Source organism: Penicillium maclennaniae (genome assembly GCF_028827695.1).
Source record: "Penicillium maclennaniae strain IBT 15551 chromosome Unknown utg000007l:1.0-4884863.0:1.0-4888362.0, whole genome shotgun sequence".
In the NCBI taxonomy this organism is placed as follows: Eukaryota; Fungi; Ascomycota; class Eurotiomycetes; order Eurotiales; family Aspergillaceae; genus Penicillium; species Penicillium maclennaniae.
The window spans coordinates 4,851,944-4,879,230 of record NW_026623219.1 but is presented as its reverse complement, the minus strand read 5'-3'; the positions used below and the strand labels follow the sequence as shown (position 1 = coordinate 4,879,230).

At 47.9% G+C, this 27,287-nt stretch overlaps 7 protein-coding genes across 7 annotated transcripts; 4 read left to right on the top strand and 3 right to left on the bottom strand.

Moving 5' to 3' along the window:
- Positions 1 to 3,368: 3,368 nt before the first annotated feature.
- On the bottom strand, positions 3,369 to 6,898 carry N7477_009001 (uncharacterized protein; the record flags this gene model as incomplete). The annotated part of the gene is given in 4 exon segments (XM_056970662.1): positions 3,369 to 3,626; positions 3,641 to 5,531; positions 5,554 to 6,687; positions 6,735 to 6,898. The coding sequence occupies 4 exon segments, from the start codon at positions 6,896 to 6,898 to the stop codon at positions 3,369 to 3,371; spliced, it is 3,447 nt and encodes a 1,148-aa protein (XP_056820694.1).
- Positions 6,899 to 8,240: 1,342 nt separating this feature from the next.
- N7477_009000 (uncharacterized protein) lies at positions 8,241 to 8,633 on the top strand (the record flags this gene model as incomplete). Its single annotated transcript, XM_056970661.1, has 1 exon — positions 8,241 to 8,633. One exon carries the CDS (start codon positions 8,241 to 8,243, stop codon positions 8,631 to 8,633), a length of 393 nt encoding a protein of 130 aa, XP_056820693.1.
- Positions 8,634 to 12,143: 3,510 nt separating this feature from the next.
- On the top strand, positions 12,144 to 14,023 carry N7477_008999 (uncharacterized protein; the record flags this gene model as incomplete). The annotated part of the gene is made up of 3 exons (XM_056970660.1): positions 12,144 to 12,532; positions 12,797 to 13,375; positions 13,648 to 14,023. The coding sequence occupies 3 exons, from the start codon at positions 12,144 to 12,146 to the stop codon at positions 14,021 to 14,023; spliced, it is 1,344 nt and encodes a 447-aa protein (XP_056820692.1).
- Positions 14,024 to 16,102: 2,079 nt separating this feature from the next.
- Positions 16,103 to 17,533, bottom strand: N7477_008998 (uncharacterized protein; the record flags this gene model as incomplete). Its single annotated transcript, XM_056970659.1, has 1 exon — positions 16,103 to 17,533. The coding sequence occupies one exon, from the start codon at positions 17,531 to 17,533 to the stop codon at positions 16,103 to 16,105; it is 1,431 nt and encodes a 476-aa protein (XP_056820691.1).
- Positions 17,534 to 18,635: 1,102 nt separating this feature from the next.
- On the top strand, positions 18,636 to 18,893 carry N7477_008997 (uncharacterized protein; the record flags this gene model as incomplete). The annotated part of the gene is made up of 1 exon (XM_056970658.1): positions 18,636 to 18,893. One exon carries the CDS (start codon positions 18,636 to 18,638, stop codon positions 18,891 to 18,893), a length of 258 nt encoding a protein of 85 aa, XP_056820690.1.
- A 513-nt stretch (positions 18,894 to 19,406) lies between these two features.
- Positions 19,407 to 20,192, top strand: N7477_008996 (uncharacterized protein; the record flags this gene model as incomplete). The annotated part of the gene is made up of 4 exons (XM_056970657.1): positions 19,407 to 19,479; positions 19,528 to 19,763; positions 19,816 to 20,137; positions 20,185 to 20,192. The coding sequence occupies 4 exons, from the start codon at positions 19,407 to 19,409 to the stop codon at positions 20,190 to 20,192; spliced, it is 639 nt and encodes a 212-aa protein (XP_056820689.1).
- A 777-nt stretch (positions 20,193 to 20,969) lies between these two features.
- Positions 20,970 to 21,825, bottom strand: N7477_008995 (uncharacterized protein; the record flags this gene model as incomplete). Its single annotated transcript, XM_056970656.1, has 4 exons — positions 20,970 to 21,307; positions 21,384 to 21,483; positions 21,533 to 21,589; positions 21,817 to 21,825. 4 exons carry the CDS (start codon positions 21,823 to 21,825, stop codon positions 20,970 to 20,972), a joined length of 504 nt encoding a protein of 167 aa, XP_056820688.1.
- Positions 21,826 to 27,287: the final 5,462 nt, after the last annotated feature.

The window sequence follows — 27,287 nt, the reverse complement described above, 5'->3', positions numbered from 1 at the left end:
ATTCTCTAGATTAAAGTCCTTAGTTAGGGTACGGTATATAATAATACTAAATCGTGGCTTAACTAGCTTTATATTATTTCTTAGTTCGTTTAACTATTCGGTATTATTATAGGTCGCTTCGGCTAATAATATATTCTTAAAATAGATTATATATCCGGTCTTAGTAATACTAATTCTAGCGACTTAGGTATCTTACGTAAATAGTATACTTAATAAAGCCGTTCGGATATAGTTATTAGCTAAGTCTATAGATAGGTATTATTTAAAGGTATTACTATTACTATTATTATTATCCCTTAGATCTATAAACGATCGCTAGGTGCTAATTCGGATATAGTTCTAATTCTTCTTAGGCCGCTAATAGATCCGTTAGGGGGGCTAGGTTACTATCCTTAGTAATTATAGCGGCTTATAATTTGGCTAAAGGTACCGAAGGGAGTACTTTAAGTTAGGTTTATAAAGCCTATACCTTCTCCTAGAGCTTCTTATTTTGCTCTTAGAGTATATTCTAATTATATTTAATCTCTTAAAGTTCGCTTTAGGTAGATTCGATAAGTATAGTTTAATAGTAAATAATATCTTTTAGCGTATTAATAAGCTTCTGTTGGGATATAAGGGGAAAGCTACCACGAAGCAGATCGTGGCCCCTTAAGTCCGTGGGATCAACCTTAGTCCGGCTGGGTCAGTCAGTGCCAGACAAAGGTGGAAGGTCAAAGGTCGTAGGATAGACTATAAGCAGATATAGCCTAAACGAAGGCAGAACCACAGTCCTGAGGATCAAAGGAAGAAGGATAGAAGAAGGTAGAGATGACTTTTGAAAGTGGACAATGACTTAAGGAAAGTAGAACTGACTTCAGGAAAGTAGAACTGACTTCAGGAAAGTAGAACTGACTTGATTCTATCTGCTAGACAAGAAGGACGTATTTATAGGCTAGGATAGCCTAGAAATGACGTCTAGAATAACATACAAATGACGTACAAACACTAGGCAGCAACATAATGAAGGTGGCAAAGAAGGGAACCGAAGAGAAGCGAAAAGAATGATGTCAAGGATCGACGGTCTAAGCCACCCCGAAAGCACCCCCGCAGGATCAGGCTATGCATGCCTAAAGGTGGACCATTTTACCCCTAAGGGAAAGTGGTCCGCCTATCCTTAAGGGGACCGAGGGTCGAAGTCTGTTCACCGGGGTCCGAAGACCATGGTCGAAGTCCGCGGGCAAGGCATGCCCGAAAGCACCCCCGAAGGAACGGACCATTCATGCTTGAAGGCGGACCATTTACCCCTAAAGGAAAATGGTCCCGCCTATCGTTCGGGGGAGGGCCGCGGACCAGAATCAGAAGTGGTCAACATATCATTTTGATAGAAGAAAAATCTGGTCACGTGATCAATGCAATCTGGTCTTATATGTTGAATATAAGGATAGATCTTTCTATGTAGCATTGGTCTATATTCCAATAGCTTCTATACTTCCTTAGTAGTCACTCGTCCTATAGACTCTCCTACAAACTTAGGGTTTAACCGTAGTGTACTAACGAACTCGTCTCCCTAACGAGGCTATCTTCTCTTATAAGGGATAATCTGTGGTTCAAAGTCCTTAACCGAGAATATTTTAGTAGTGCGTTCTGGGTTTATAGGAGGAATCTCGGGAGGCCCCGCTAGTGGGTCCGCTATCGGGCCGGGGTTAGTTCCCGCTCGGTATACAACAACAAATTTGTATCACAATAGTCTTAACCGTAGCTAAGTAAATCGTTTCCCGCCTTTTCGATCAGGTACCGGTCACTCGAAGATTACAGGATCCCGACCTTCCGGAATGTACAGGATGCAGACTGTACAGTACGTCCCGAAATTGGTGTCACCACGTACACTCTTCGATTGTTTCTCGAACCCTAATTGCCAAGATACGCTAGCATGTATGAGGAGTTTTTCCGGAGTATCCCTGTCAGTGGAGCGTGTATTTATTTCTTACACAGAGAACCAGGACGTGAGCAGAGTGTATCCCCTTGTAACTTCAATACAACGGACACCTCGATACCCCACATCGAAAACCATCGTCTCTTGGTATCCGCAGAACTTCAATTAATCCCAAGTGGTCACACCAAGATGGCGCCTAACCTGGCCCCTTCAAAGCATGAGCTTATTGATGACATGATCCGCAGTAGAGAACTGTCTGTATCGCAGATGGCACAGGCTGCTGGCTGCAGCAAGCGTACGATCCTGAGAATCTGTTCCAACATACGAACCTTCGGCAGCGTCAAAGCACCGCCTAATAAAGGCGGTAGACCACGAAGTATCACTCCATTTATGCTCGAAGCCCTTTGTGATCACCTGCTCGAAAAGCCCACTCTGTACCTTGATGAGATGGCCATCTTTCTGTGGGATGAGTTTGATGTTCGGGCAACGAAGTCCAGCATCAGTCGCGCGCTTCTATCCAAAGGCTGGTCAAAAAAAGCTGCACGAGTCAAGGCTAAGGAACGTAATCTCGACGTCCGTGATGAATATTCCCACTTTATCTCGGATTTCCAGTCGTATCACCTTGTCTATGTGGATGAATCTGGATATAATAAAAGGATAGGTTTTAGGCGAACGGGTTGGTCCCCCCCTGGGGATAGCGCCGATTCAAGTATCCAAATTCCATCGTGATCAACGATATCAGATACTACCTGCCTATGCTCAAGATAGCATTGTTTTCACTCGAGTGTTCCGGGGCTCGACCGATGCGTCCGTCTTCGAAGATTTTATCGAGCAGCTTCTCCTGAATTATGGGAAATGGCCCGAGCCAAATTCTGTATTAGTTATGGACAACGCATCATTTCACCACTCCGATCGAATAGATCACATGTGTTCTAGAGCTGGTATGAAGTTGGTGTATTTGCCACCATATTCTCCGGACTTAAACCCTATTGAGGAGTTCTTTGCGGAGCTAAAAGCCTTTATTCGGCGATATTGGCATTCCTACGAGGAAAATCCGGACCAAGGATTCGATACCTTCCTCGAATGGTGTGTTGACACGGTTAGTGCAAGAGTGGAAAGCGCAGAGGGTCATTTCCGGCATGCGGGTTTGACTGTGGAGACGTAGTCACCGGACATAAACATTCCAGCCAATATGTCGCAAGGTTCTCTCTTACTTAACTTGAACGGGATATTTCATGGACCTTCTTACGGGAGGCGTTTTTTTTATCAGTAAATGCGATCTTCGATTCAATTTATTAGTCTGATATTTCTTTAGAAAGCGGATCACTAAGCCAAGGTCTATTCCAGAGCGATTGAAAGAGGGTCCCCTACTTTCCGCTAAAGAGGCGCGAGAAGATGTTGCGCCTACGATGTCGGCCAGTTTCAACCCCTCGCTCTGAGGCCTTTGTGGAGCTGACTAGGATTGACTCTCTTTGTTTTTAGTCGGCACTTCAATGGGAGGTGAAGATACGGAGTCACCATTCCCATGCCATTTGTTTAAAGCAGACTGGGCAGACACAGTATCCGGATGATCAGGTCCTAGCTTACGGTCACGAACTTGGAAACATTTTGCCATTAACAGCAAAGCAGCTGTTTGTTGCCCCGATGACCTAAGGGTATGAGCCAGATTGGCTATACCCGTCAGCGTGTCAGGGTGATCGACGCCGAGCTTCGTCTTGCGAGCATCACCTGCACCTCGAGCTGCTCCGCCTCTTCCCACCGGCCCTGCTTCCTATATGTGGACGCCAGATTTGCTATACTCGTTAGCGCGTGAGGATGGTTGGCGCCGAGCTTCGCCTTGCGAGCCTCCATGACCTGCACCTGGAGCCGCTCCGCCTCTTCCCAACGGCCCTGTTTCCTATATGTCGATGCCAGATTGCCCATACTCGTCAGCGTGTCAGCATGGTCGGCGCCGAGCTTGGTTTTGCTTATCTCTATGACCTGCACCTGGAGCTGCTCTGCCTCTTCCCACCGGCCCTGCTTCCTATACGTCGACGCTAGATTGGCTATGCCCGTCAGCGTGTCAGGATGGTCGGCGCCGAGCTTCGTCTTGCTCGTCTCCATCACCTGCACCTCGAGCTGCTCGGCCTCTTCCCACCGGCCCTGGTTCCAGAACGTCGACGCTAGATTGGCCATACTGGTCAGCGTATCAGGATGGTCGGCGCCGAGCTTCGTCTTGCGAGTCTCCATCACCTGCACCTCGAGCTGCTCCGCCTCTTCCCACCGTCCTTGCTCCCGGTACGTCGACGCTAGATTGGCCATACCCGTCAGCGTGTCAGGATGGTTGGCGCCGAGCTTCGTCTTGCGAGCCTCTATCACCTGCACCTCGAGCTGCTCGGCCTCTTCCCACCGGCCCTGGTTCCAGAACGTCGACGCTAGATTGGCCATACTGGTCAGCGTATCAGGATGGTCGGCGCCGAGCTTCGTCTTGCGAGTCTCCATCACCTGCACCTCGAGCTGCTCCGCCTCTTCCCACCGTCCTTGCTCCCGGTACGTCGACGCTAGATTGGCCATGCCCGTTAGCGTGTCAGGATGGTTGGCGCCGAGCTTGGTTTTGCTCGTCTCCATAACCTGCACCTGGAGCTGCTCCGCCTCTTCCCACCGGCCCTGGTTCGAATATGTCAACGCCAGATTGTTCATACTGGACAGCGTGTCAGGATGGTTGGCGCCGAGCTTCATCTTGCGAGCCTCCATGACCTGCACCCCGAGCTGCTCTGCCTCTTCCCACCGGCCCTGGTTCGAATATGTCAACGCCAGATTGTTCATACTGGACAGCGTGTCAGGATGGTCGGCGTTAAGCTTCGTCTTGCGAGCCTCCACGACCTGCACCTCGAGCTGCTCTGCCGCTTTCCACCGGCCCTGCTTCCTATACGTCGACGCCAGATTGCCCATACTCGTCAGCGTGTCAGGATGATCGACGCCGAGCTTCGTCTTACGAGTCTCCATCACCTGCACCTCGAGCTGCTCCGCCTCTTCCCACCGGCCCTGCTTCCTATATGTCGATGCCAGATTGCCCATGCTCGTCAGCGTGTCAGCATGGTCGGTGCCGAGGTTCGTCTTGCGAGCCTCCATCACCTGCACCTCGAGCTGCTCCGCCTCTTTCCGCCGGCCCTGGTTCGAATATGTCAACGCCAGATTGTTCATACTGGACAGAGTGTCAGGATGGTCGGCGCCAAGCTTCGTCTTGCGGGCCTCCACGACCTGCACCCCGAGCTGCTCTGCCGCTTTCCACCGGCCCTGCTTCCTATACGTCGACGCCAGATTGCCCATACTCGTCAGCGTGTCAGGATGATCGACGCCGAGCTTCGTCTTGCGAGCCTCCACGACCTGCACCTCGAGCTGCTCCGCCGCTTTCCACTGGCCCTCAAGTCGGTAAGCTATTGCTAACATCGCAGTGCTATCAAGGGTGTCTTCATGTTCCACGCCTAATATCTTTATTCTCTGCTTTCTCGACGTAGATGCCATTTCCCGCAAATCAGGGATATTGCCACTTTCTTTCGCATACCAGGCCCCCCCTGTAAAGTAACCCAGCCCAGCTTCGTAGACAGTCTTGCGATTTTGGTCGATGTAACGCAGCTGACTTAACATGTGGAAAGAGTGACCGGCACTTCTCCCAATTTGCGTATTCGCCGGTCGGGAACTCAGCATCTAGATTGTTAATGAATCGTTCCTTCCACCCCTCAGCCTGGCCATGGGTTTTCAACCACATGCGGACCGTGAGCTGCACTAGCCGATGCATCGTGAATACCGTGCTACTTTGACTGATAGCAATGAAGGAATAGTCTCGGAGAGTTGCAATGTCGATCTCAAAATTGTCGTCTAGGTCACATTCGGACGAACTATCTGTGTCCTCTGCACTGGAGCTGTTCGCAACTTCCCCTGAAGAACCCGAATTTTCATGGTTTTTTTCAATACCATGAACCCGTAGAAGCTCCTCTGGGATTCCCTGCCAGTCGAAAAAGCTCATTAGGGAAAGTACATCAGCCGCACTCTGTCTTATTCGTCGGATATGGTCGAACGAAATTTGCCATGTCAGAAGAATAGAGTTTTTTGCCTCACAGTCTCGGTAAGTGTTCAGTCCCTCGTGATTCAGGAGCTTCGCCGCGTGTCGATCACTCTGTCGAAGCTTGTCGAGATATTGCGCTACTGAGCAACGGGGCGAACGATGAGTGATATAGCTAGCCGCTTGCACAATCGCGAGTGGCATGTACTCGAGTTCTTCCACTAGCTGAACCACGTCCGCTCTCTCAGTATAGGACTGTAGCTTGTTCTGCATTAGATCGACCCCCTCGGCCATGTTCATCGGTTGCACATCAATGAGACCCTTCGTCTGGCCAGCGATTTCCAATGCTACCCTTTTATTGCGACTCGTGATAATAATAGAGCCATTCGAGATTCCGAGAAGGTACCTTAGCGGTGGCTGTGTCAAGACATGGTTCTGGCCGTTTTCCTGTGTGTCTGTACGAGTTACTAATGGCTTGCGAAGGAGCTCGTCATCATCAACATTATCCAGGACAAGAATCCATTTTCCGATTTTTCCATCTTGTAACCAGTTCCCGAAGAGTTGGAAAATATTAGCGTTGCGGTGCTGGCGCCCGGGAATCTTGGCGCGGTCGGCAAGGTCGCGGAGGCTTCCTTCGCAGCGTGCCGCAGTACTCGCATGGACCCAGAAAACCCATGTGTCGGGCGATTGATCTCGAACTCGATAACAGTATTCGATAGCAAGTTGCGATTTTCTTCTAAGCTATTAGCATTGGTAAATCCGCTGTCTTTCTGAACTCACCCAACGCCACCTAGGCCGAGAAGTGCGATCCGAGATCCCGGTATAGAGCCTTTTTCATGTATCTGATCAAGTAGCGTTCCACGGTCGACAAAGTCTGGGTCGCGACGGAACGGGACGGTCGATAAGGGGCTTGGGGGAGTTCCGGGCCGGTCTAAGGTTGCCATGGTTAATGCGACGGTCAATTTTCTTTCCCAAGAACTTACCAGGATGCTGGTGGTAGTGGGTCCCACCATAGTATTCGCTGTTGTTACTATTGTCCACGTATCCTGCGAAAACTTTTCCACCTGATTCTGCGCTCACTCCAGAAATATACTGGGTAATAGGACCTCTCGACGTCGTTCCTCGACGCATAAGTATCGTATCATGATTGCCAGACATAATAAATTCGAAGAGGCTGAGACGAGCAGATTGTACTCCAAAAAACAAAGCGACGGTTTGAAGGTCTAGATGAGGTGGCTGATCATCAAAGTCTTGTAATAAAGTCATTAGGGACTTTTGAATCCCTCGGCACAGATTCTCGTATTGCTGCGCGCTTTGTTCGCTCAAAGGTCAGTCGGGTCGGGCAAATTGCACTTTTCAAACGTTTCGTCTTCCAATTGGGGACGAGGGACCCACTGGTTCAGTCCTTTGCGCTGATAAGCGGGGTAGAGCCCAAATTTAGAACTTCGCCCAGCTCTATCCGGTAAGCTTGTTATCTGTACCGTTCCTTAGCTCCTGTAATTGGCTGATAAAGCCTTATGCCCTCGCGAGGCAGAATTCTTGGCCCGCAGGAGTCTCGGCGGTAATTCAACTATAAGCCTTCCAATTTCCCAGCCGGCTTGTCTCCTACCCCGGGTTTCATCCAATATCTATAGTTACGTTCGGCTTAGAACACCCACATTAAAACAGCCATTCGAAAGAAGAGCATAAGTGTGTCAAAGCATTCAAACCGCACGATTTCCTTCAAGCGAGTTTCCTTTTGCTTACTCGTTTGTGACGATGGATCCATTCAGTTTGACTGTCGGCACTTTAAGTATCGTTGGAGCAGCGGTAAAAAGTATTACTGCTTTAATCCACGAGATCAACGCTATCAGAGATGCACCAGATGTGATAGCTAGTCTCAGGGACGAGCTGGTGGCTGTGGGCCATTCTTCTGGCCTTGAATAATGCACACAAGAACTCTCAGCTTGAACACCTCACGCCCGATGTGATGACGACGCTGCGGTTGGCTATCACGCATTGCCAAAAAGCCTGCAATGAGTTTCGCAAAAAGATAGCACGGTGGACGAATCGCTCGGGTGAAAAGATGCACGTGTGGGATCGTGTCCGTGTTGGCTTGTTCGCTGAACGAACTATTAAGACTTTATGTGAGCAGCTCAACCGCTACAAATCTACCATGAACACAGCAGTCAGCACCGCAATCTTGTATGTATTTCTTTCCGCATTCATGTTTGGCTTAATCAGCAGACATAGGCTCACTAGCTCTACAGGCTCTCGACCACAACGTCGGACCCCACCGCTAAAACAATGCAAAGAGACCTCCGTATCAAGGAAATAGAGATCGCTCAGGAGATCATCGAGATTGACAAACAAAAGGCCGTGGCGGGAATGGCCTTGCAGAAGATCACAGAAGGGCGGCTCTTGGATGACCCTCAAGATAGCGCCGAAGAGATTGAGCAACTCCAAGATCAACGTGCTGCACTAGATGATTCTCGAAAGCTCTTAGAAGAACTGCTCGCGGAGGCTCGCCACGTGCGGACGGGGCAAACGATCACCAATGTCGACATGAGTGACGGCGGAAGGCTTCTTGTCGGTCTCATCAATTGCGACGAGGACAACGGAAAGGTTCGCCAGGAAATTCACAATGTCAAAGCCACAAACCACGGCAAGGGGGGTTGTGGGAATGGCCAAAGGCTTTGATGTTAATGCGTTCTTCAACAACTAGCTGTAGCGTATAGGACCGAGCGAATGGACTCCCAGCTGAATGAAATGAGCTTAAATTACCAATCTGTTTGACAGGATAGAGGTGTCGGTCTTTGTTCAGTGGCAAGCCACTTGGTGACGCACAATCCAGTTCCCGGGCGCAACAACTGGTGGGAGCGCCTAAGGGAACCGTAGTCTAGAATGATCGACTTTTGTGCAAACAATCCAAACCACCCGAACCCGTTGCTTGGGATCTCAAATCCACCCACTCCCATCCATGGTCCAAACACTTTCTTACAGTATACTGTACAACCCACGCTCGTTACTCACTACCAGGAACGCTTGTTTGACCCAGTCGCGCATTCATGCTCTTACTCATTCCTTTGCTCGTCTTGTCAGCTGCAGTCCCCTCCCATTCGCTCGTTGGCTTTACTCTGTTGTAGGCTGACACTCAATGGCGCTATCACTAGGCTCCTCAGTGGCATTTGCTGCCTAGGGCAAATGGCTTTCTCTGATTCTGACGATGAAGACACCTTTCGACCTCAGTACCTACGGCCGTGGGATGGGACCCCCCCGGCATGCCCCAACTCCCGGTTTTCTTAGTCCAATACGGGCTCCCTCTGTGGGTTGTCCTTCACCGGACCCCGAGCAAGCGGCCGATGAACGCTCGTCCCCATTACGTCAGATATAGCCTGATCTACTGGGCTTTGAAGAAGGAGTGGAACATGAAGTAGGAACTTCGGGTGAACAGCCGTCAGACTGTATCCAATACCTAATCGAGTGGAGGGTCACTCTCAACCGTCGGGTCGTAGCGAAGGATACTAAGCAAGATCTTTTTCAATTGCCAAGCTTTTATTGGCCACAGATCCAGGCCAGAGCATATGAAATCCTACGAGACAAGATCTCCCGCGACCGCCGGGTAAGACCGGACGATAATACCGTTGTGGTCTCTGTAAACGACCGATCTCAGCGCGACCTGACTAAACGCTTTGACAGCACGAACATGGACTGGACTGCCATAGAAAAGCAGCTGCTTACGTGGGCCAGTCTATATCGCCAGGGTAAGGAGCTACGGCTTAAAATTTCCGTGAACTATATCGAAGACAGCACCCCGCTGTCGAGGACCGACAAAAGAGGGAAAACTTCGGTCACTAAACGGATACTCGCCGACCGAGACGCGCAACTTAATGCCGAAGACGCCTCTGGGCAGCCCTCGGTTTGGCGAGAGGTATATCAGATGATGCGATGTCCTGGCCCGCCATGCCACTACGAAGGCCAATATTTCTGGAAAGACCCAGTGGGGAAAAGACACTATAAACTGCGAACACACCAACTGAGAAGTCTCGTCAGATATGCAGAGAAAGGCGGGATATTTGAGACCCACAATGACATTCCGGACAGCCTCCGTGAGCAGCTCTATGCCGAGGACAACGAGCGAACCACAAGGCAGAAAAGCCATTCTAACTCTCCGCCTGGGTCGATGTGCCCACCAATCAATATCACTGTACCCCCCAATCAGGCATCGCAATCAGTCGTGACCGGTGTAAATGGCCCAAACCCTTCCCCCTCGACCACCTCGAGGACCCCTACTCCTGATCCAATTGATATACCTGGTCTCCACGATGTGGCGGTGGAGGAGTATAGTAACTGGCAGCAATCACGGGTGAGCCGAGACATTCTCAAGGACGATATCGCAAAGCGCGAGACTTAGCGGTTGCAAATGGTCTTGATCTCCAGCAGATCCGCAGTGATCAAGATCCAGACTTCTTTATCAAGCAGGGTATCAGTGTGGGAGTCGCTCGCCGATTTGTATCTGAGATCACCCAGTGGGCGAAATTTTGCGCAACAAGTGTTGTTGAGTTATGAAGTAGGGATGTAGAGAGAATTTATATATAACGCGAATAGTTTGGAGAATGCATCAATGATCATCATTTTCACCACTTGACTCGGTCTATTAAGATATATTAGGTTCTAAATGACAAGGGCATATTTAATCAAGTTGTTCGTATCATGTCTCGTCAACGTTGACACCTGCATGCCTAAAGTGCCCTTTTGCACTTTGTCCCCTTGCGCCTACGCGTTCCACACACCACTCCAGAAAATTATCAAAGCCTTGCTCAGGGTTATCTTCATAGAAAACCCAGTGTCTCCGAATGAAGGCTTTAAGCTCAGAGAAGAACTCCTCAATAGGATTTAGGTCAGGCGAGTAGGGAGGCAAGTACATCAGCTTTACGCCAGCGTCTGAACACATTTGTTCTATGCGGTCAGAATGATGGAAAGAGGCGTTGTCCATCACTAAAACAGACCTGGGTTCCGGCCACTTCCCGCAATGCTGCAGAAGCTCCTCAACAAAGTCCTCGAAAACGGATGCGTCGGTTGAGCCACGAAACACTCGGGACAAGACAATCCCATCTTGGGAGTATGCTGGCAGTATCTGGTACCGTTGATCGCGATGGAATTTAGAGACTTGGACCGGTGCTATCCCAAGCGGTGACCAACCTGTTCTCCTGAAGCCAATCCGTTTGTCGCACCCAGACTCGTCGATATACACCAGATGATACGACCGAAACTCAGACAGGTTATGTAGGTAGCAATCTCGTATATCGGCATTTCGTTCCCTTGCTTTCTGTCGAGATGTCTTCTTAGACCATTTCTTGGAGATCAGCGCTCTCCTGATGCTAGAGGTTGTCGTGTATGTGCCAAACTCATCCCACAGAAAAAGGGCCATCTCGTCGAGGTAGAGACCAGGCTTTTCTAGCAGATGGTCGCACAGAGCCTCCAGCATCAGCGGTGTGACACTACGGGGTCGGCCTGCTCGAATAGGAGGGGCTCTAGTATCACCGAATTGCCGCAGGTTGCTGCGGATGGTGGTGATGGAACGCGGGCTACATCCAGCGGCATCAGCGATCTGGGTTGTGGTCAGTGATTTGCTCAAGATCATATCGCGAATAAATTCTTTAGTAGAAGAAGGCAGATTGGGAGCCATTCTGTGCCGTGTCTGTCTCGTGGAGGGGGTTAAGGTGGTGTGAGCTGCAATAACGTGGGCTCGGGGCGGGAGATGAGGACAGCAAGCGCGAAAGCGGATTAGCGAGACGTAAGATTCAACGGCCTCGACGTATAAGTATTGTCAGGTATCTTACATTTCCATTCTGATGAGTAGGGATGATCTGTAGCCTAGCTGGAATTGGCCTAGGCGGTTTCACGATCGTCTTGGCGGTGGGGCTTGAGATAGTTTCCCTGTGTAAAACATGGAAGCCAATTTCGAATATTGCTGTACCGGACCCGTCTGTGTCTGCATTGCATGGACACGGCCGAGCCTTGGGATTCATCAAATATGAGAAAAAAGCAGGGCGTGTGATTCTGGCTAATCCATATGCTTCACTTCGGCCAGATGATCTTCAGCTGGGGCAAACTTCGAAGGAGGGCAGCCCCTATCTCGCAGGATGCCGGGGTGAAGGACTCAAGCTGGCTGCTATGGTGATGTCTCAGAACGGCTACCGAATGCACATGGCTGCGGGTGGCTGCGACTGGACTTTCCGCGCCCGCGGACCATCGAGATCTCAGGTGTCCTGTGTCATACGCCTATCCAGAAACGCCAACTCCAGCCTCCCTACGGACCCAGCCAGTGACATAGCCCAATTACGCTCGCGCGTCGAGAGAGACGTCGCGATCACGATCGGTCCAGAGCGCAACAAGAAGCGGGAGAAGATCTCATTGGAACTATTCAAGCAATGGCTGGAGATTTCTCTCGATATTCGTGGATTTTCTTACCCCTCCTATATCATTAAAACAGGAGTTGGAGACATCATTCTCGACGAAAAGTTCCGCGGCAAAGTCTATCTCAAGGGGGTGCTTCTGTCAGGGTCAAGCTTAGAGACCAGCTCCTATAAGCTTAGGTATAATTTCCTAACGCGGACGGTGAATCGTGACTGGCAGAGATCGAGTGACAAGCAGGACGAAGCTAATCTCGTGCGGCGGATATAGGAGGGCGCTATCGGCTAAGATAAAGCGTCTGCGCTTCCTCTCTACGTCAATCTCCTGCGGGACTTCCCGCAGGCGCCAGATATAGAACTGGCAGGACGTCTCCTAGAAGCACCCACAAGGTCTCTGATCTGGAAACATCGTCTATAAGGGGCAAACAGGAAGCTATTATACTATAGTGAGACATACCACGCCAAGGTCAGTACAACTATTGGCCCATTCATAAACCCAGAGATTGATAGTGAGCAGGATGTGGACGTGATTCGTGATGTGTTGGGAAAGGAGCCAGTTAAAATCCCAGAATCGCTGTGGGACTTAATCCGATCAGACTCTGCGATCAGAACCGCAGAGGAAGAGCAAATCATCTTATTCAAAAACGCCCCAGTGTGTTCGCCTTCTAACTCCTCTTTCTCAATGACGGTCCAGAGGGTCCTGAAAGCGTGTATGGCTCTATCCGAGAACACGAAGTATATCAGAGTTTTCTTTATCCACATTCACAATAGCACCATCGATACTTTCTTCGACCTCGAGCAACAAGTACTCAAGATCCACCACAGGTGGTTGGATTTTGATGCCACGCACCGCAGGTACCCTTATCGCGATGCACTGCCAAACATAGCCGGGCCCTACGCGCCATTCTTCTGCGATCACATTATTGAGGAGCTCATACGGAAGGCGCTCCCCATAATCTTCCGGGCTGCTCCTATATCAAGGACGACTAAAAATGGAGTTATACGGCAGATCCGATACCGTCTCCGGTATATGCCCCATAGCATCACGTCGAAGCAACTATTTCCGGTCAAGGGGCTAGTGATATCATAGGAGGACAACGAGGCGGAGTCGTTTCGGAAATCGTGTTGGTCTCAGCTAGCATACCATGTCGTGTTGCATGAAGAAAGGTGTACTACTGCGCGGTCAGAACTGCTACACGGGGAGGCAGGTAGGTCTCTGTCAGCGCGAGACGTTCAAATCGTGCCTTCACAGAACGAACGCCTACTAATACTTCTGCCCTAGCCACGTGTGCGGATAGACATACTTTATGCGGCTGTCTAGAGCAGCTGGTATCGCAGCGTCACAAAGTCGCGGTGTTTGCCGACTTAGACTGCTCGAAAAAGTACTTTCCCATAATTGCCTTAAACCAGAGGTTAGCCTTCTATGGGTATCCGCCCGAGACCACGGTCCGTGGCGGACAGGTCGAAGCCCGAGACCCTGCAGTTTCATTGTCTATTCACGAGCAACAGAAAGCAGACACGCAGACTTTCCCATCTCGCACACAGCATGGTCCCCAGGAACCCGCAGCACCGCCGCCTCACGCGCAGCAGCCTCATCTCCAGGCCCAGCAAGCACAAACCTCCCAAATGGCACGGGAGCTCTTCATTCGGCAGGCCAAGCGGCAGAAACATTAAAGGAGAATTGAAGCAGGTCATCTGTAGCTTGATGTCCAAAACAAATGCACTAGCTAATGACTGGTGTCTTAGGCACCAATTGACTAAAGTAGGTTAGTCGTGGCAGCCAGCCCCGAGTAGACAATCAAATGGGACAACACATCGTGACCCCATCGTGAGACCTCCTTAAGTCATGCCATGTCGACATCTTATACGCTGAACTCCCATCTTCGGAGACGATACCTGCGGCCAGCATCAAGCATGGACGACGCGGACACAATCTCCGGGTTCCTTCGTCAGCTTGAGGAACAATAACAGCTCTGAGATGCCGTAGGGTGTCGACAGAGGAGAGACAGGCGCGAGCGGAGGCAGAGTGTCGGCTGGAATCAAACCATCTTCTCGGGTTAATTTTGCCTTTTTGGGTTTCGTGCCTCGATACGCTAGTTTTAACCCGACCTCGCCTTTTCGATCGCCTTTTTTTCTTCGTTCCTCTCTTCAACTCCTCTATCTTGCACTCTTCGCCACCCCTATTACTTCTTATCCGCCCTCACTACGGCAGTGCCTCGGTTTTCAACTGACGCACCCTCCCATTCATTTTCCGTAGATGCCGTTGGATCCGACGTCCAGCTCGTTGTCGCACCTCCCTCTGTAATGGCTGTCGTATAGGAGCAAGAACCATCGAGATGATCTAGCCCACAGTGACATCGTGTTGATTTGGGTCAATTATCCCACTACTTCCCTAAGGGAGTCACTGTGCATCACGTCACGTCCAGGTCTTCTTCTGCTAGAGAGCTTTGTTCGTCTCTGATTGCGCCGGCTTGCTTCACATCTGCAAATTGCCGGTATACCCTCCAGGCTAAATCTACCGCTCTGTTCACCCCCAGCTGATATTATACTGCATATCCCCAGCGTCACAGAATGGCTCTCAGTTGCCTGGCTAGCTGTCGTCATCGTCGGTCTCTCTGGCTCCTCTGAACCCAGTCGATGAGATCCTGAAAGCAGGGCCAGTGATAAAGGCCAGTAGCGAAAGTAATGCACATATCCTTGGCCTTGGTCCATACTGCATCTTGCGGTCATTGCTGGGCTCGCGACATGTCTGTTCTTTGTCGTTCCTGTTGTGATTATGAGGCTGGTGCAAATCAGGAATCAAACCGCACCATCGGAATTAGTTCCCGCACTGTCTATATGAAGAACAAGTTGATTTAAAATCAACTCGACCTTCTTGTTGTATATATAGTCTCAGTCAATTCCTCAAGTACAAAGAAAAACGAATCTTTCTTTGACCAACAACAGTTCCTTCCAGAAGAGTCTCACCGCCTAAGAATAGCAGGCCGGGCACTCCTACTTTTAGGATCCGGGTGGGTTTGCACATTGTGAAACCAAATTGGCAATCGACATCCTGAGAAAGCCTCCCAGAAAGGGTTCTGCGCTGGTAAACTGACCGGGTGAGCCTAAGCCATGTCTAAAGATGACCAGCTTTTGATTAAATTGACGGACTTTGCCGTGGAAACGAATCGCAGTGTGCTTCCCCGGAAGATCTGCAAGTTCTCTACAGATGCGCTATTATGAATGCCTCAAGGGTCGCAAGGCTGGGAATTCTGGGTGTTTTGGGCGGAGTCCCATCGTACAGAGCTATATCCTGCGAGGTATTTCAAGCCGCGCATCGCATGCGTGAAGAAACCGAACGTGTGGCAAGACAGCGACATGGTCCACCTCGGCGCAAGCAAATAGTGGACCGCTATTCCCTGATTTGAGGATGCAAAATTAATAATCTGTGTCATTATCAGTCAAACGGATCCTTAAAATAAAGGCCAGTCCGTCAGTGTCGAGCACTTGGAGTACGTCGGGTCGAGTTGAACATTACTATGTTTCAAATCAACATCCATCTTTAGTGAACGTCATCATCCCTTATTATCCATAATTTATTTATGTTGCAGCCATGGCTAGATATCGATATTTTTAAGTAAGCATGCTATGTGGAAAGTAGCTAAAGACATTTGTGAAAGTAATTAACAGATGTGGAGAATGTGAATTCAAAGGTGAAAGGTGAAGGGTGGCCTTCTCAAGACCGAGTCGGTTCGTGTACTCCTATCTCAGGTACTAGCTCAAGATCTTCAGATCCACCTCATCAGGCTCCCAGGCTAAATCTCTCGTTCTCGCCCCTTCAAGCTTCCTCTCGACTATTTGTTCCATATTTGCTCTTTCGTCTTCGGTGAGAATGCCTATCCGCTCTTTCCAACGGTCGTCTTCGGTGCTCGTTCCGGGTCCAAAGAATCGGTCATCAAGCTTTTTCCAGAACACAGCATCAAACGCGAAGTTTTTCCTCGCTGCATAGGTGACCCAAAATCCACCGCTCTCCCAGCTTTGTTGCATTGGCCCGGAAAGCCTTTGTTCATCTTTCATTTTGCTGCGGTCTATGGCCGCGTCTTCCTTTTCGCGTAGCACCTTCAAGAACGTCCGAAGGCGTGGCTCATACACCTTCGTCCACGCTTCCATTCCATCCGGCCAATACTCTGGTTGTTCAAGAAGCAGCCACCACGGTGGGGCGTGAGAGAATTCCACTGGTGCAGCATAGGTGAATTCCCAGTCCACAACTCCCACGATTTGAAGATGTTCGTTGATCAAGACGTTAGAGGGCCGAAGATCGTCACACCAGATGTTGAATGGTCCGAAATTCGTGGAAGAAGTCGTGAATCGACCCTCCCTAGCGAGTTTGCGGAACAAGAATCTTGCAATACACCTGCGTCGACAGTCATCCGCGGAATCTACGGCATCGTTCTGTTGGTGTTTGAGATGCTCGAGGTGAAGATCTGCCAGTGTATTGAAGTACGATGACGCTGATTGAAATGTCTCGTTCGCTCTTGGCAACTTTGAGCGCGGTAGAGTCCCTAGACGGACAAGTTCGTTCGAGTTATAGGAAAGTGGTCTTTGAGCCACCTCCCAGGTGAAATCGTCAGTCTGGGCTAGTGATCCTATCCGAGGCAGCCTTAGCGTGGACAACTGAAGCAAAATATCCGCAAACTGTCCGTATAGCATTTCGAGTTTGGCGTTATCAATGTTTGGGTCGAGAACCGGACGATCCTTAGCCGCAAACCCAGGGGTGTTAAGGACGTCGCTCAGGTCCATTACATGGTCAATGTATTCCATGATGATAAATGGACCAAGTCCGAGAGGATTTTCCTCTTTGGTGCCCCAGTGCAGGACAAACGGCACAGGAATTGTCGTATGTTGTTGAATGTACCTAATTATATCGACCTCATTGCGCACCTTCTCCTCGGGAAACATCGTAGCACCGGGTTTGGGAAATCGAATAATTGCAGAACCGCCGTCCTCAAACTTCATTCTGAAGGACACATTGAAAGCCCCAGCTTTTGGATCACACAGCTCAACGGGCACTCCTCTTCGATGTTTCAGGATAAATTTACCGATTGCCATCAAAGTCTCTTCCGTGAACAATTGGTGTACCCAAGCGTCTTGGATGGCCTCACTCCGTTCCCACGCGACATCGTCGAAGCACATGCGAGCCCGCATCTCCGTAATTGTGGTTTGGATGGACAATAAATAGAATACGTCAGGTGCTTGACATTCGAAGAAGGGGACGCGGCGCTCTTAAAAGGGGGGGTGGACACTGAATATTTCATCACACCCACTTTGGCTTTCGCTGGGTGCATGAGAATGCTCCACATCTTGTAAGCGGCAACCAATTATAATTTACTGTTAAACGCCCTCTCTAATCTCTAACTAGGTATGGCAATTACATAAAAATTAATTAGACCTCTCTAAAAACTTTACGCTAAGGATATACAGCTACTATAATATTTGTACCGACACCTACCTCCCGCTATTTTTCTGCCGGATTTTTTGCCATGTTACAATCTCCAATCTCTATTGAGCAATTCCTGGCTCCAGGGCGGACTCCTCAAACAATAGTCGCGCAAAATATCACACACTGACTGGTAAATAGGACAGCCAATTCAGCGCTTTCTGACACATCGTTCATGAAATTCTGAAACATCGAAATAATAATCGATTGGTTTTTGGTAGACATTACGCATCCTTTCTTGTCTTAGCGCTTACTTGGTCGCGGCGCTAATGCCTTCTCCGATTCAAGCTCTAATTATAGACCAGAAGATTCAATTGGTTATGCCAGTAGTCCAAAAGCCTGTCTAGCATTGGGCTGTGACCATAGCCAATGGTTGTGAGGCTGAAAATGGAAGGCTAATTCTCCTACCCTATAAGGTGAGAAGCTGCCAGTAGATCCACTTTCTAGAGCGAACAAATGCTCCTCCAGTCCACCTCAGATCCTGGCACCGCCTGTCTCAAGTTCTACTGTCCATTTCCCAATACGGTCGACTACAACCTGCCTCGGGGAGCAAAGGCGCTTAGGTCCATGGGGTGATATGGCGAGAGCGGCACCCTCGTTGTTATAAAAGCTGTCTAATTCTCCCAGGGAGACTCTCACAGACGAAATTGTTCATCTCTCTCAAGTGTCCCGGGGTACTTACTTCTACACTGAGCACACCTAGTTCCACACCCAGCACATCGACTCGGTCTGAACCGAAAGAAGTATGTCTCCCATCTATTGCTATCTTGCAAGTCTAATTTTACGCAGATCCATAACGAGCTCCCTAATATGGCATCGGAGAAGGATAGCAAAGGCAAAGCTCGCGAGGAAACCAGCTTTCGGCTTGGTATTTCGTCATCGAAGGCAACCACCCTGCAGCAGCAGGGTAAGGTTTCTGGAGAACGCCGCGGCAAATCCTACGGTCCAGAATCGTTTAAAATCCCCAGTGCGACCGAGGAAGTTCGGCTCACCGAGGCCGCGAAAATTTCCGTCGAGAAGCGCCCGCACGTCACGGAGAAGATTTCTAAGGAATATAGGAAGAGTTGAGAGCGCTAGGTGTGGAATTAAACCTTTGTCTCAGTCGGGGTTAGTTCGGTATTGGAAAGCATTACTCGAGCAGGAATGTTCTTCAGATTTGATTTTCGTCATCCACTGTATTTATTATACCTTGAGCGAACTGCATAATAAGTAGCTCAACGTGTTCCGTTTGGACTTTCCAAAACTCAAACGGATTCAATAAATTGAAATATTCTTTCTTATTTTTTTGTTAAAGATTGTTGTTAAACGTTGGGTGTTAATCGTTGGTCAGCACATGTTGCTAAAAATCTAACTGATTCTTTGTTGACTAGTGTTTACTTTTAACAGCTTCCTACCCTGACTACTGCTCTGTTTAACTACTGCTCTGTTCTTCCACTGTTCTGTTCAGTAGAATGTAGACGATTAAACGACGAGGTTGGTGAAAGTTGTTAAAGTATTGCTTCGTCTGGTATAAAGCAGTCGTATAAGGCAGTCAACTGGATAAAAAGAAGACACTCGTCTCCCACCCGTCCGATAATTACAATGGCTATGTCTAGCAACGAAAAGCGCGCATTAGAGAGAACCAAATGCCGAGAAGCTTTAGCAGCGCACATCCGTAAGTCCAGATTGAATCCAGTCCACCGGAGAGGCTGACAATCTCCAGAGTTGCGACTTGGTCTCGTCGTCGCTCCCAACCAAGTCCGTCTCCAGCCACGAGCCGAGGACAAATACGCCTGGTCCGTGACCGAGCCCAACAAGCATCTCTTGCAGTCGAGCCTCAGCGGTGGGAACGTTCGCCTGTACCGGTCTATATGCGAGGAACTCGGCCGATCGCTCGAGGCCGTTACGCCATTGACTTTACAGAGCTCCCCTTCGGATCCGGAGAGCAGTGCAGAGGAGGTGAGAGAAATTGATCCCTGGGCCCTTGCTAGTGCTGACGAGTCCGTAATAGCCCCCGCACCAGGTTGAGAAGGGAACCGTATCGTTTACAGCGCAGATCCGCGAGTTGGAAGCTGCAAATCGCGAGCTGGGGATTGACCTCGACCGGGCACGGAGTCGTCTGGAGGAGTCACTGGGCGAGAGCAGCCATTTGAAAAGCGAAAACTCTCGACTTCAGGCTCAGCTTCAGGCCAGTGAGTCCCGGGCAAGAGATTTTGAGGTTGAGTTGGATCGCGTGCGGCTAGGAGTAACGGAAGCGGTGCAGGTCTTATCACGAGGTGGAAGCGAGTCAGGCCAGCACAAATCAAATGGTATCGGTGAACCGGGAAAGATTGGTCGGTGCGGAGTGATCGCGATATGACTTTTAAACTGACGAGCATAGCGCGCTAGATATCTCTTAAATGCCGGATCACGAGGAGAGTAGGTCGACTTGTTGTGGGTGGAGATCTGGCCACCACGGGAAATACATATTACTGTTTCCACTACATCAGATAGGAATGCAAGCAAAGATGTCGCTCTTGGGCGCAGGGTCACTACGCGAACACAATCGCGGTTCTTCGCGATTCACATGACTCAAGGTTGCTGTTCGATCACGTGGCTACCACCAATCAACAGCATTTGGGTGGGTATCTGAGTTGAACCCCTGCCGCCCGAGGTTGAACCAAGTTGAACCCCTCGGGTAGGGAATGGCACATAGTATAGTATCAACTCGACCGCGTCGATCGCGAAGAGAAACGCGTTATGTCGCGATATAATTAGGACTGATATATTTTGGTTGCCTTCTGGTGATAATGGAATCGTTATCTGGTTCCTTTTATGGACGCAACAATTATTCTGAAGAATAGCCCTGAGTTTCTGAAAGTCAGATCAGGATATATATAAAAACACCACACCCAGTTTACCTCCCATGAACACTCAACGCGCAAAAACCTTACGGTGCAGATAGAAAAGGCGTGATACATGCATTTCAGTTTTTGGGTTGTCCTTTTCTTTTCTCTGATGCCATTCATGCAGTAGAAGTGAAAACAGAAGGCAAGTTACCGACGTCTAATACAATACACACTCACCGGCCAAGCATTGGTGGTTCTGCCTTACTAACCGCCCTGCCCCAAAAGGCTAGACCACACCAGCAAGTACCACAATTCGCGTGAACAGAGGTGTTGCCGGCTACGCGCGGTCAAGAATTTCCACTCTATGATAAGCGGTCTTGTTGGCTATCTTCACGAGCATCCTCAACCCCCCCCCGGTGTCGCCAGTTTTTTCCAATGTTTGTTCTTTCCGATCAGTCACGACCGCAAAGATACCGGTAGCGTAACTTACCCGCAGCAACTCCTCTAGTAACAGGCTCCTAAGGTCTCGGGATAGACTCTTAGCCTCGCCACTCCACGGATATGAAGGCAGAGTCTTTCCAATGATCTTTTCGACAATCTCGGCCAACGCGAAGAGCTTCAACGTGGCGGCGTTCATCTCCACTTTGCTGAGCTCGCAACTGTGCTCTATCCCGGCTGCAGGATGGTCACTATCAGCATCACTGACCCAACTTCGGTTTCCACGAAACCTGCGTGATTGCCTCTGACCTACCGATCTTAACCTCTCCGGATTCCGAAAGCAATATCGTGTCCGCGTTTAACGCTGCAAGCGCCCTTCCGCACCCGCGCAGGTATTGTATGCCTTCGAGGACCTATCGCGTGTGAGTCAAAGCGCTCCTCACCAATAAATCAGCTACCTACCGGCCAGACGATCGCAGCAAGCTCGCTCTTAATGACCGGACATTTCAATGCCAACAACTAGCTGACGGAAAGCTCTAGCGGCTCCCAAACAAGGAACGCGTGATTTTCGTGGAGGTAACATGCTTGGAGATTCGGAAAGCTTGGGTGGGAGATTCGGCCCATAAAATCTAGTATCGGTTTCACCGCGATAGATGTTCGTTAGAGCTTCTCCACATTGACCACCTCTGCATTATTGTCCCGCCGTCGCGCAAGTATCACGTCGCGACCCAGAAAGATCTGCATACTAGCCTCATGCGTCCGCCAAGGATCTTAGTTGATATGCCGGACTGCAGACCGGTCTTGCTTGTTCCATTTCAAGGGGCTCGGGGACAGCTTTATCGGATCGGAGATCGCAGCACCAGAAGGCTCCGGGGTTACTATAGTGGGATAAGGCGATTCTCTAAGCTTAGTCCAGTCTGGCGGGGTGCCTAGCATTATGGTCGAAGGACGGTCTTAAGAATCCATCTCTGGCCGCGGACGATCGTGCGAAAGAAGACAAGGTGATCATGCAGACGATTGTAGACTACGAGGTCTCTTAAGCTCCGAAGATTTCCACGAATCAAGGATTGACCCAAAAAGGGGCAATAATATTTATAAACGTCTAGGGCTGGCTTAAGAGTCGGACTTCAGAAGACCGGTCCTTATATACGACTATTTTAAAATATAATCGTTGGCCTAAGCGTCTCCTTATTAAGGCGTCTTGGCTGCTCACGTGGCCTACAATTAACACCACAAGAAATCACTATTCGCGGCGACCGTTAAAGAAACGTTATCGCTGGCATAAGTGCTTTCTCCGAGTTATAGGGCCCTGACTGTAACGGATTCCCACAGACCTGTCTGCAACTCACCTACGGCTCGTAACGAACCGGTGCCCGCGACACTCTCTCTGATCGACGTGATAGTGCAGTCAAGGACGCAGGGTCAGTTAGGATACGTAGGTACTCTATGTGCCCTCCTGTAGCTGAAGGGGGAGCCTCGGTAGGAGGCGTAGTAGAATCGAGCGGTTGCTGGCTCCCGCGTCTTATGGTTAGCCATGTCACGGGCCCATGCCCGGTATGGGTCACATAAACCACGTGACCCTAGCATGTTGACAGAACGAACGCACGGAGGGAACATCCCTTCTTTAAGCTTTTTGTACACAGTTCGTGGCCTAGTTAGATTGAATCTAAGTCTCGCTTTAGCCCTTCATATATAAAAAGCTTCTGTTTCACTATCGTTAAACCGACGAAGCACCGACAAAACACGACCGTTTCCCCCACGAAGCCGTACCCCTAGCGAGGATTGCAGCAGGAAGCGACAAGCCCACTATTATGGGCACAGACGCTACTATAGCAAATAGCATAGACCTAAGCTATACAGAACGAAGAACGAGAGCGACGTAACCAATAAGACGCCGTTTAAGAAGAACGAATCCGGCGCCTCGAAGCAATACTAGACTAACAGGTCCTACTTACCATAATAACGACCACGGAAGAATAAGCGACACCGTTATAAATCGCTACTGAAGTAATAGCGGAACACCCACGAAACGAAAGGCCTTACCGTCTAAAGGCACGACTACCGGACCCTATCCTATTCGGTGGTAACACAAACGACTGGCTAACCTAGCGTGTGACGATCGAGAATAAACTAAGCGTTAATAGATAAGCTATTAGTTCGCCCTAGGACTAATTTATATATATATTCTTTAGGCTAGAGAAACTCGCCTAGAAGAATAGCGGAACGTTCGTGAAACTACGCTGAGACACTAGCGACCCTTAGGCACTATTAAATTACCTCGAGAATATCTATAGAGACCTAAATATTAAGGCACGCGTAGCGAGACGGTTACACTAGATCCGATAACCTAATAGAATAATCTTTTCGAAGTTCCTACTATAACTAAAGAAGGAGTTTGCGGATATAGATACCCTAAATTAGTATAACGAAGCTAAGAGGCAGATCCTCCTCGGGGCACTTAATAAAATAATAACTAATTCACTTATGAATCGTGGTATTCCCGCTACCTTTTCTGAACTGATCTCTAGACTCCACAAAATTAGCACAGATATAAATACCCTTAATATTAATAAAGCTAAGCGAACGGGTCGTCTACGCTTACTGAGAGCGAGCGATAATATAGATTAGACTCTAATACTTAGAGTAAACCGCGCTAAACTATATACGAAAACCTAACGACTAAGTAGCGATACCCCTAGATAAGCCTAGTGGGTAAGTCCCGACGAGTTAGATAGACGGTAAGCTAAAGGGAAGTACCTATAATATAGTAGAGCGGGCTATTATATTACTAAGTGTATACTCTTACTCGCCTAGCGACCGAATTATCTATAAATTATAACTAATTTAGGATAGAAGGGAAAGAAGTATAGTACCTACGTAAATAAGGCGAGACCGGTAAGCGATAGCGAAGTAACGCCTATAGATAATAATAATACGGCCACAGAGGAAGATTCGGGAAAAGAGTAGCTTCTATCTTTAGCCGCGAATAAGAGCAAAAGGGGATCGAAAAGCTACTAAAATAAGAGACACTACTATTCCTAGTCAACGCTAAAGTAAACGGAATTTAATTTATATAAGCTCTAATCGATAATAGTTACCATTATTATACTACGGTAAACGAGTCTCTAGTCTAGTTACTTTACCTCCCACGTATTAAGATCTGACCGCGAATCCTTAACGGAGTAGTGCCGAATTAGTACTGAATCACCTATACTACGTATTTTGACCTTAACGTCTATAGCCACTAGTAAGGCTAGGTATTTATATATATTATTAGACTATAGGATAATAGTATAATACTTAGGGACCTATAGCTATATAATGTAAACGGACGCTATTTGGCTAGAAAGGGATACCTAGATATCTTTATAAGGTCCGGGGAACGAATAAGATATTAGAACTGCGTAGACCGCACGATCAGACCTACTAAAGCGAAGGCACTATATATCGTATAGGCTATAGCACTAACAATTAAAGAGCTCTTACGGAATATATTAAGTATAGAACGCGTACGAATCGGCAGGGTTTCGCTAGATAATATTGAGAAAGCGCTACGACCTAAGGAGTATATTAACCTAAAGGATAAGCTACCAAAATACTACTAACGATAGTTAGAGGTCTTTAGCTAATAGCTAACTAATAAACTATTACTCTATTAGCCTAGGGTTAATTATAAAATTCCCCTAAAATACGACCAAAATAGCGTCGAAGAGTTACCGCTATATAGACCCCTTTACGGTATAAATAAGGAAGAACTACTCTATCTACGGAAGATACTAACGGACCTACTTAGGAAGAACTTTATATAGGTAAGCTAATCCCTAGTAGCCGTACCTATTCTACTAGTTCGGAAGCCCGGGGGAGGCGTATAATTCTATATCGATTATAGGGGGTTAAACGAGCGAATAGTAAAAGACCGATACCCCCTCCCACTAATCCGCGAGACGCTACAGAACATTAGCTAAGCCCAATAATTTACGAAGCTCGATATTATCGTAGCTTTCTATAAAATCCGCGTATAACTAAGAGAGGAATAGAAAATAGCCTTCCGGACGCGATATAGACTCTATAAATAGAATATCACACTATTTAGGCTAATAGGCGCACTAGCGATATTCTAAAGATATATTAACTAGACCTTATAAGAGTACTTAGATAACTTTATATTAGCGTATATTAATAATATAATTATCTACTCTAGCGGAACGCTATCGGATTACTAATAGAAAGTTAGTGAGATATTACAGAAGCTAATAGATATAGGTCTTTAATATAATATTACGAAGTTAGAATTCGAGTAAGACTTAGTGAAGTACCTTAGTTTTATTATCTAAGCCGGAAAGGGTATCTATATAGATCTAAAGAAGGTAGAGGTAATTAGAGTATAGGAGAGGCTAGAGTCTATTTAAGATATACGGAGCTTTATCGGATTCGCGAACTTTTACCGGCCATTTATATTATGTTTCGCTGACCTTTTAGCACCGTTAATATAATTAATAAGAAAGAACGCTATATTCTAATAGAACGATAACTACTAATAGGCCTTCACGGAGCTAAAGGATCTTTTTATTAATATATTAATCTTAGCGTACTTCGAAGAAGGCCGCAAAATAGTAGTCGAAGCTAACGCCTCCGGCTAGGTTACTAAGGCAGTCTTATTATAATATAGACCTAATAGCTACCTACGACTATACGCCTATCTATCGCAGAAGCTATCCCTGGTAGAGTTAAATTATAAGATCTATAATAAGGAGCTCCTAGCTATCGTACGAGCCTTATATAAATAGAGGCTAGAGCTAAAGATAGTACCCCGATTCACTATCGTAACAGACTATAAAAACCTACGATACTTTAGTAAGGTATAGTACCTTAACGAACGGCAGATAAGGTAGGCTAACCTTTTAACGGAGTTTAACTTTAACCTATAATACTGTCTGGGTAAGCTAGTAGTATGGCTAGACGCTCTCTCTCGTCGAAACTAAGATATACCTAAGGGTATCTCTGACGAAAGGCTATCGAATCGCTTCCGAGTCCTACTTAAAAGGGTCTCGGTTAAGATAAGGTAAGCAGATAACGACTAAGCCTAGGGAGAGACGGATTTCAAAAGAAATGTCCCGTTATTCGAGGAACCGGAGCTATAGGCAAAGTGGATAAAGGTAAGGAGTTCCGATATAATATATTAATAAATCTCCTACGCTTTACTAAAGGGAGACCGTCGAATCGCGGCCAAAACGAATATAAAGATAAGCCTATCGGAGTGCTATTTAGACAATCGAGGGTTACTCTATTTTAGGTAACGAATATAGATCCCAGATAATAAGACCTTACGAACGGGCATTATCCAGAAGATCTATAACTTATATATAATAGCGCACCCCGGACAAGACACGACGTATTCAATACTATCTCGACGATTCTTCTGGCCCGGAGCCGCGAAGAATATATAACGATTCTTACGGAACTATACCGTCTGCGAATATAGCTTAGTATAGCGTGATATAAAGTATAGGCTATTAAGACCACTGCTAATTCCCTAACGAATCTAGGCCAAAATATTAGTGGACTTTATTACCGGCCTACCGCTATCCGGATCTATAGAAGTAATAAATTATATAGTAATTACGGACCGGCTAATAAAAGGTATAATCTTTATTAGAATAAGGGATATAATAGCAGAAGATATAGCGGAAGTATTCCTTACGCACTTCTATATATATTATAGCGTCCTATTAGCGATCGTGAGTAATCGCGGCCCTTAGTTCGTTAGCGTATTTTAGGGAAAAGTGTACAAAACGCTATCGATTCAACGACGATTATCGACCGCCTTTTACCCGTAGACTAATAGTATAATAGAGCGGGCTAACTAAGAAATCGAACGGATCTTACGCGTCTTTTCCACTTATATATAGGATAATTAAAAGAAGCTTCTACCAATAGTCGCTACCGCGATTAATAACCGCGATATAATATTAATAGGGATCTCCCCCTTCTTCTTTACCTACGGATACTATATCGACCTAATTAGGATAGATAAGTCGAACTAGTTATTAGACGCCCTAATATAGCTAGGAAGAGCAGGCGAAACGTTTATAAATTGCCTACGAGAAGCTACCGATTAGGCCTAAGCCGCTATTGCTTCGGTATAGGCACTATAGGAGGAGCAGATAAATTAATAACGCTAGGCCGCCCCTATCTATAAGAAAGACGACTAAGTATA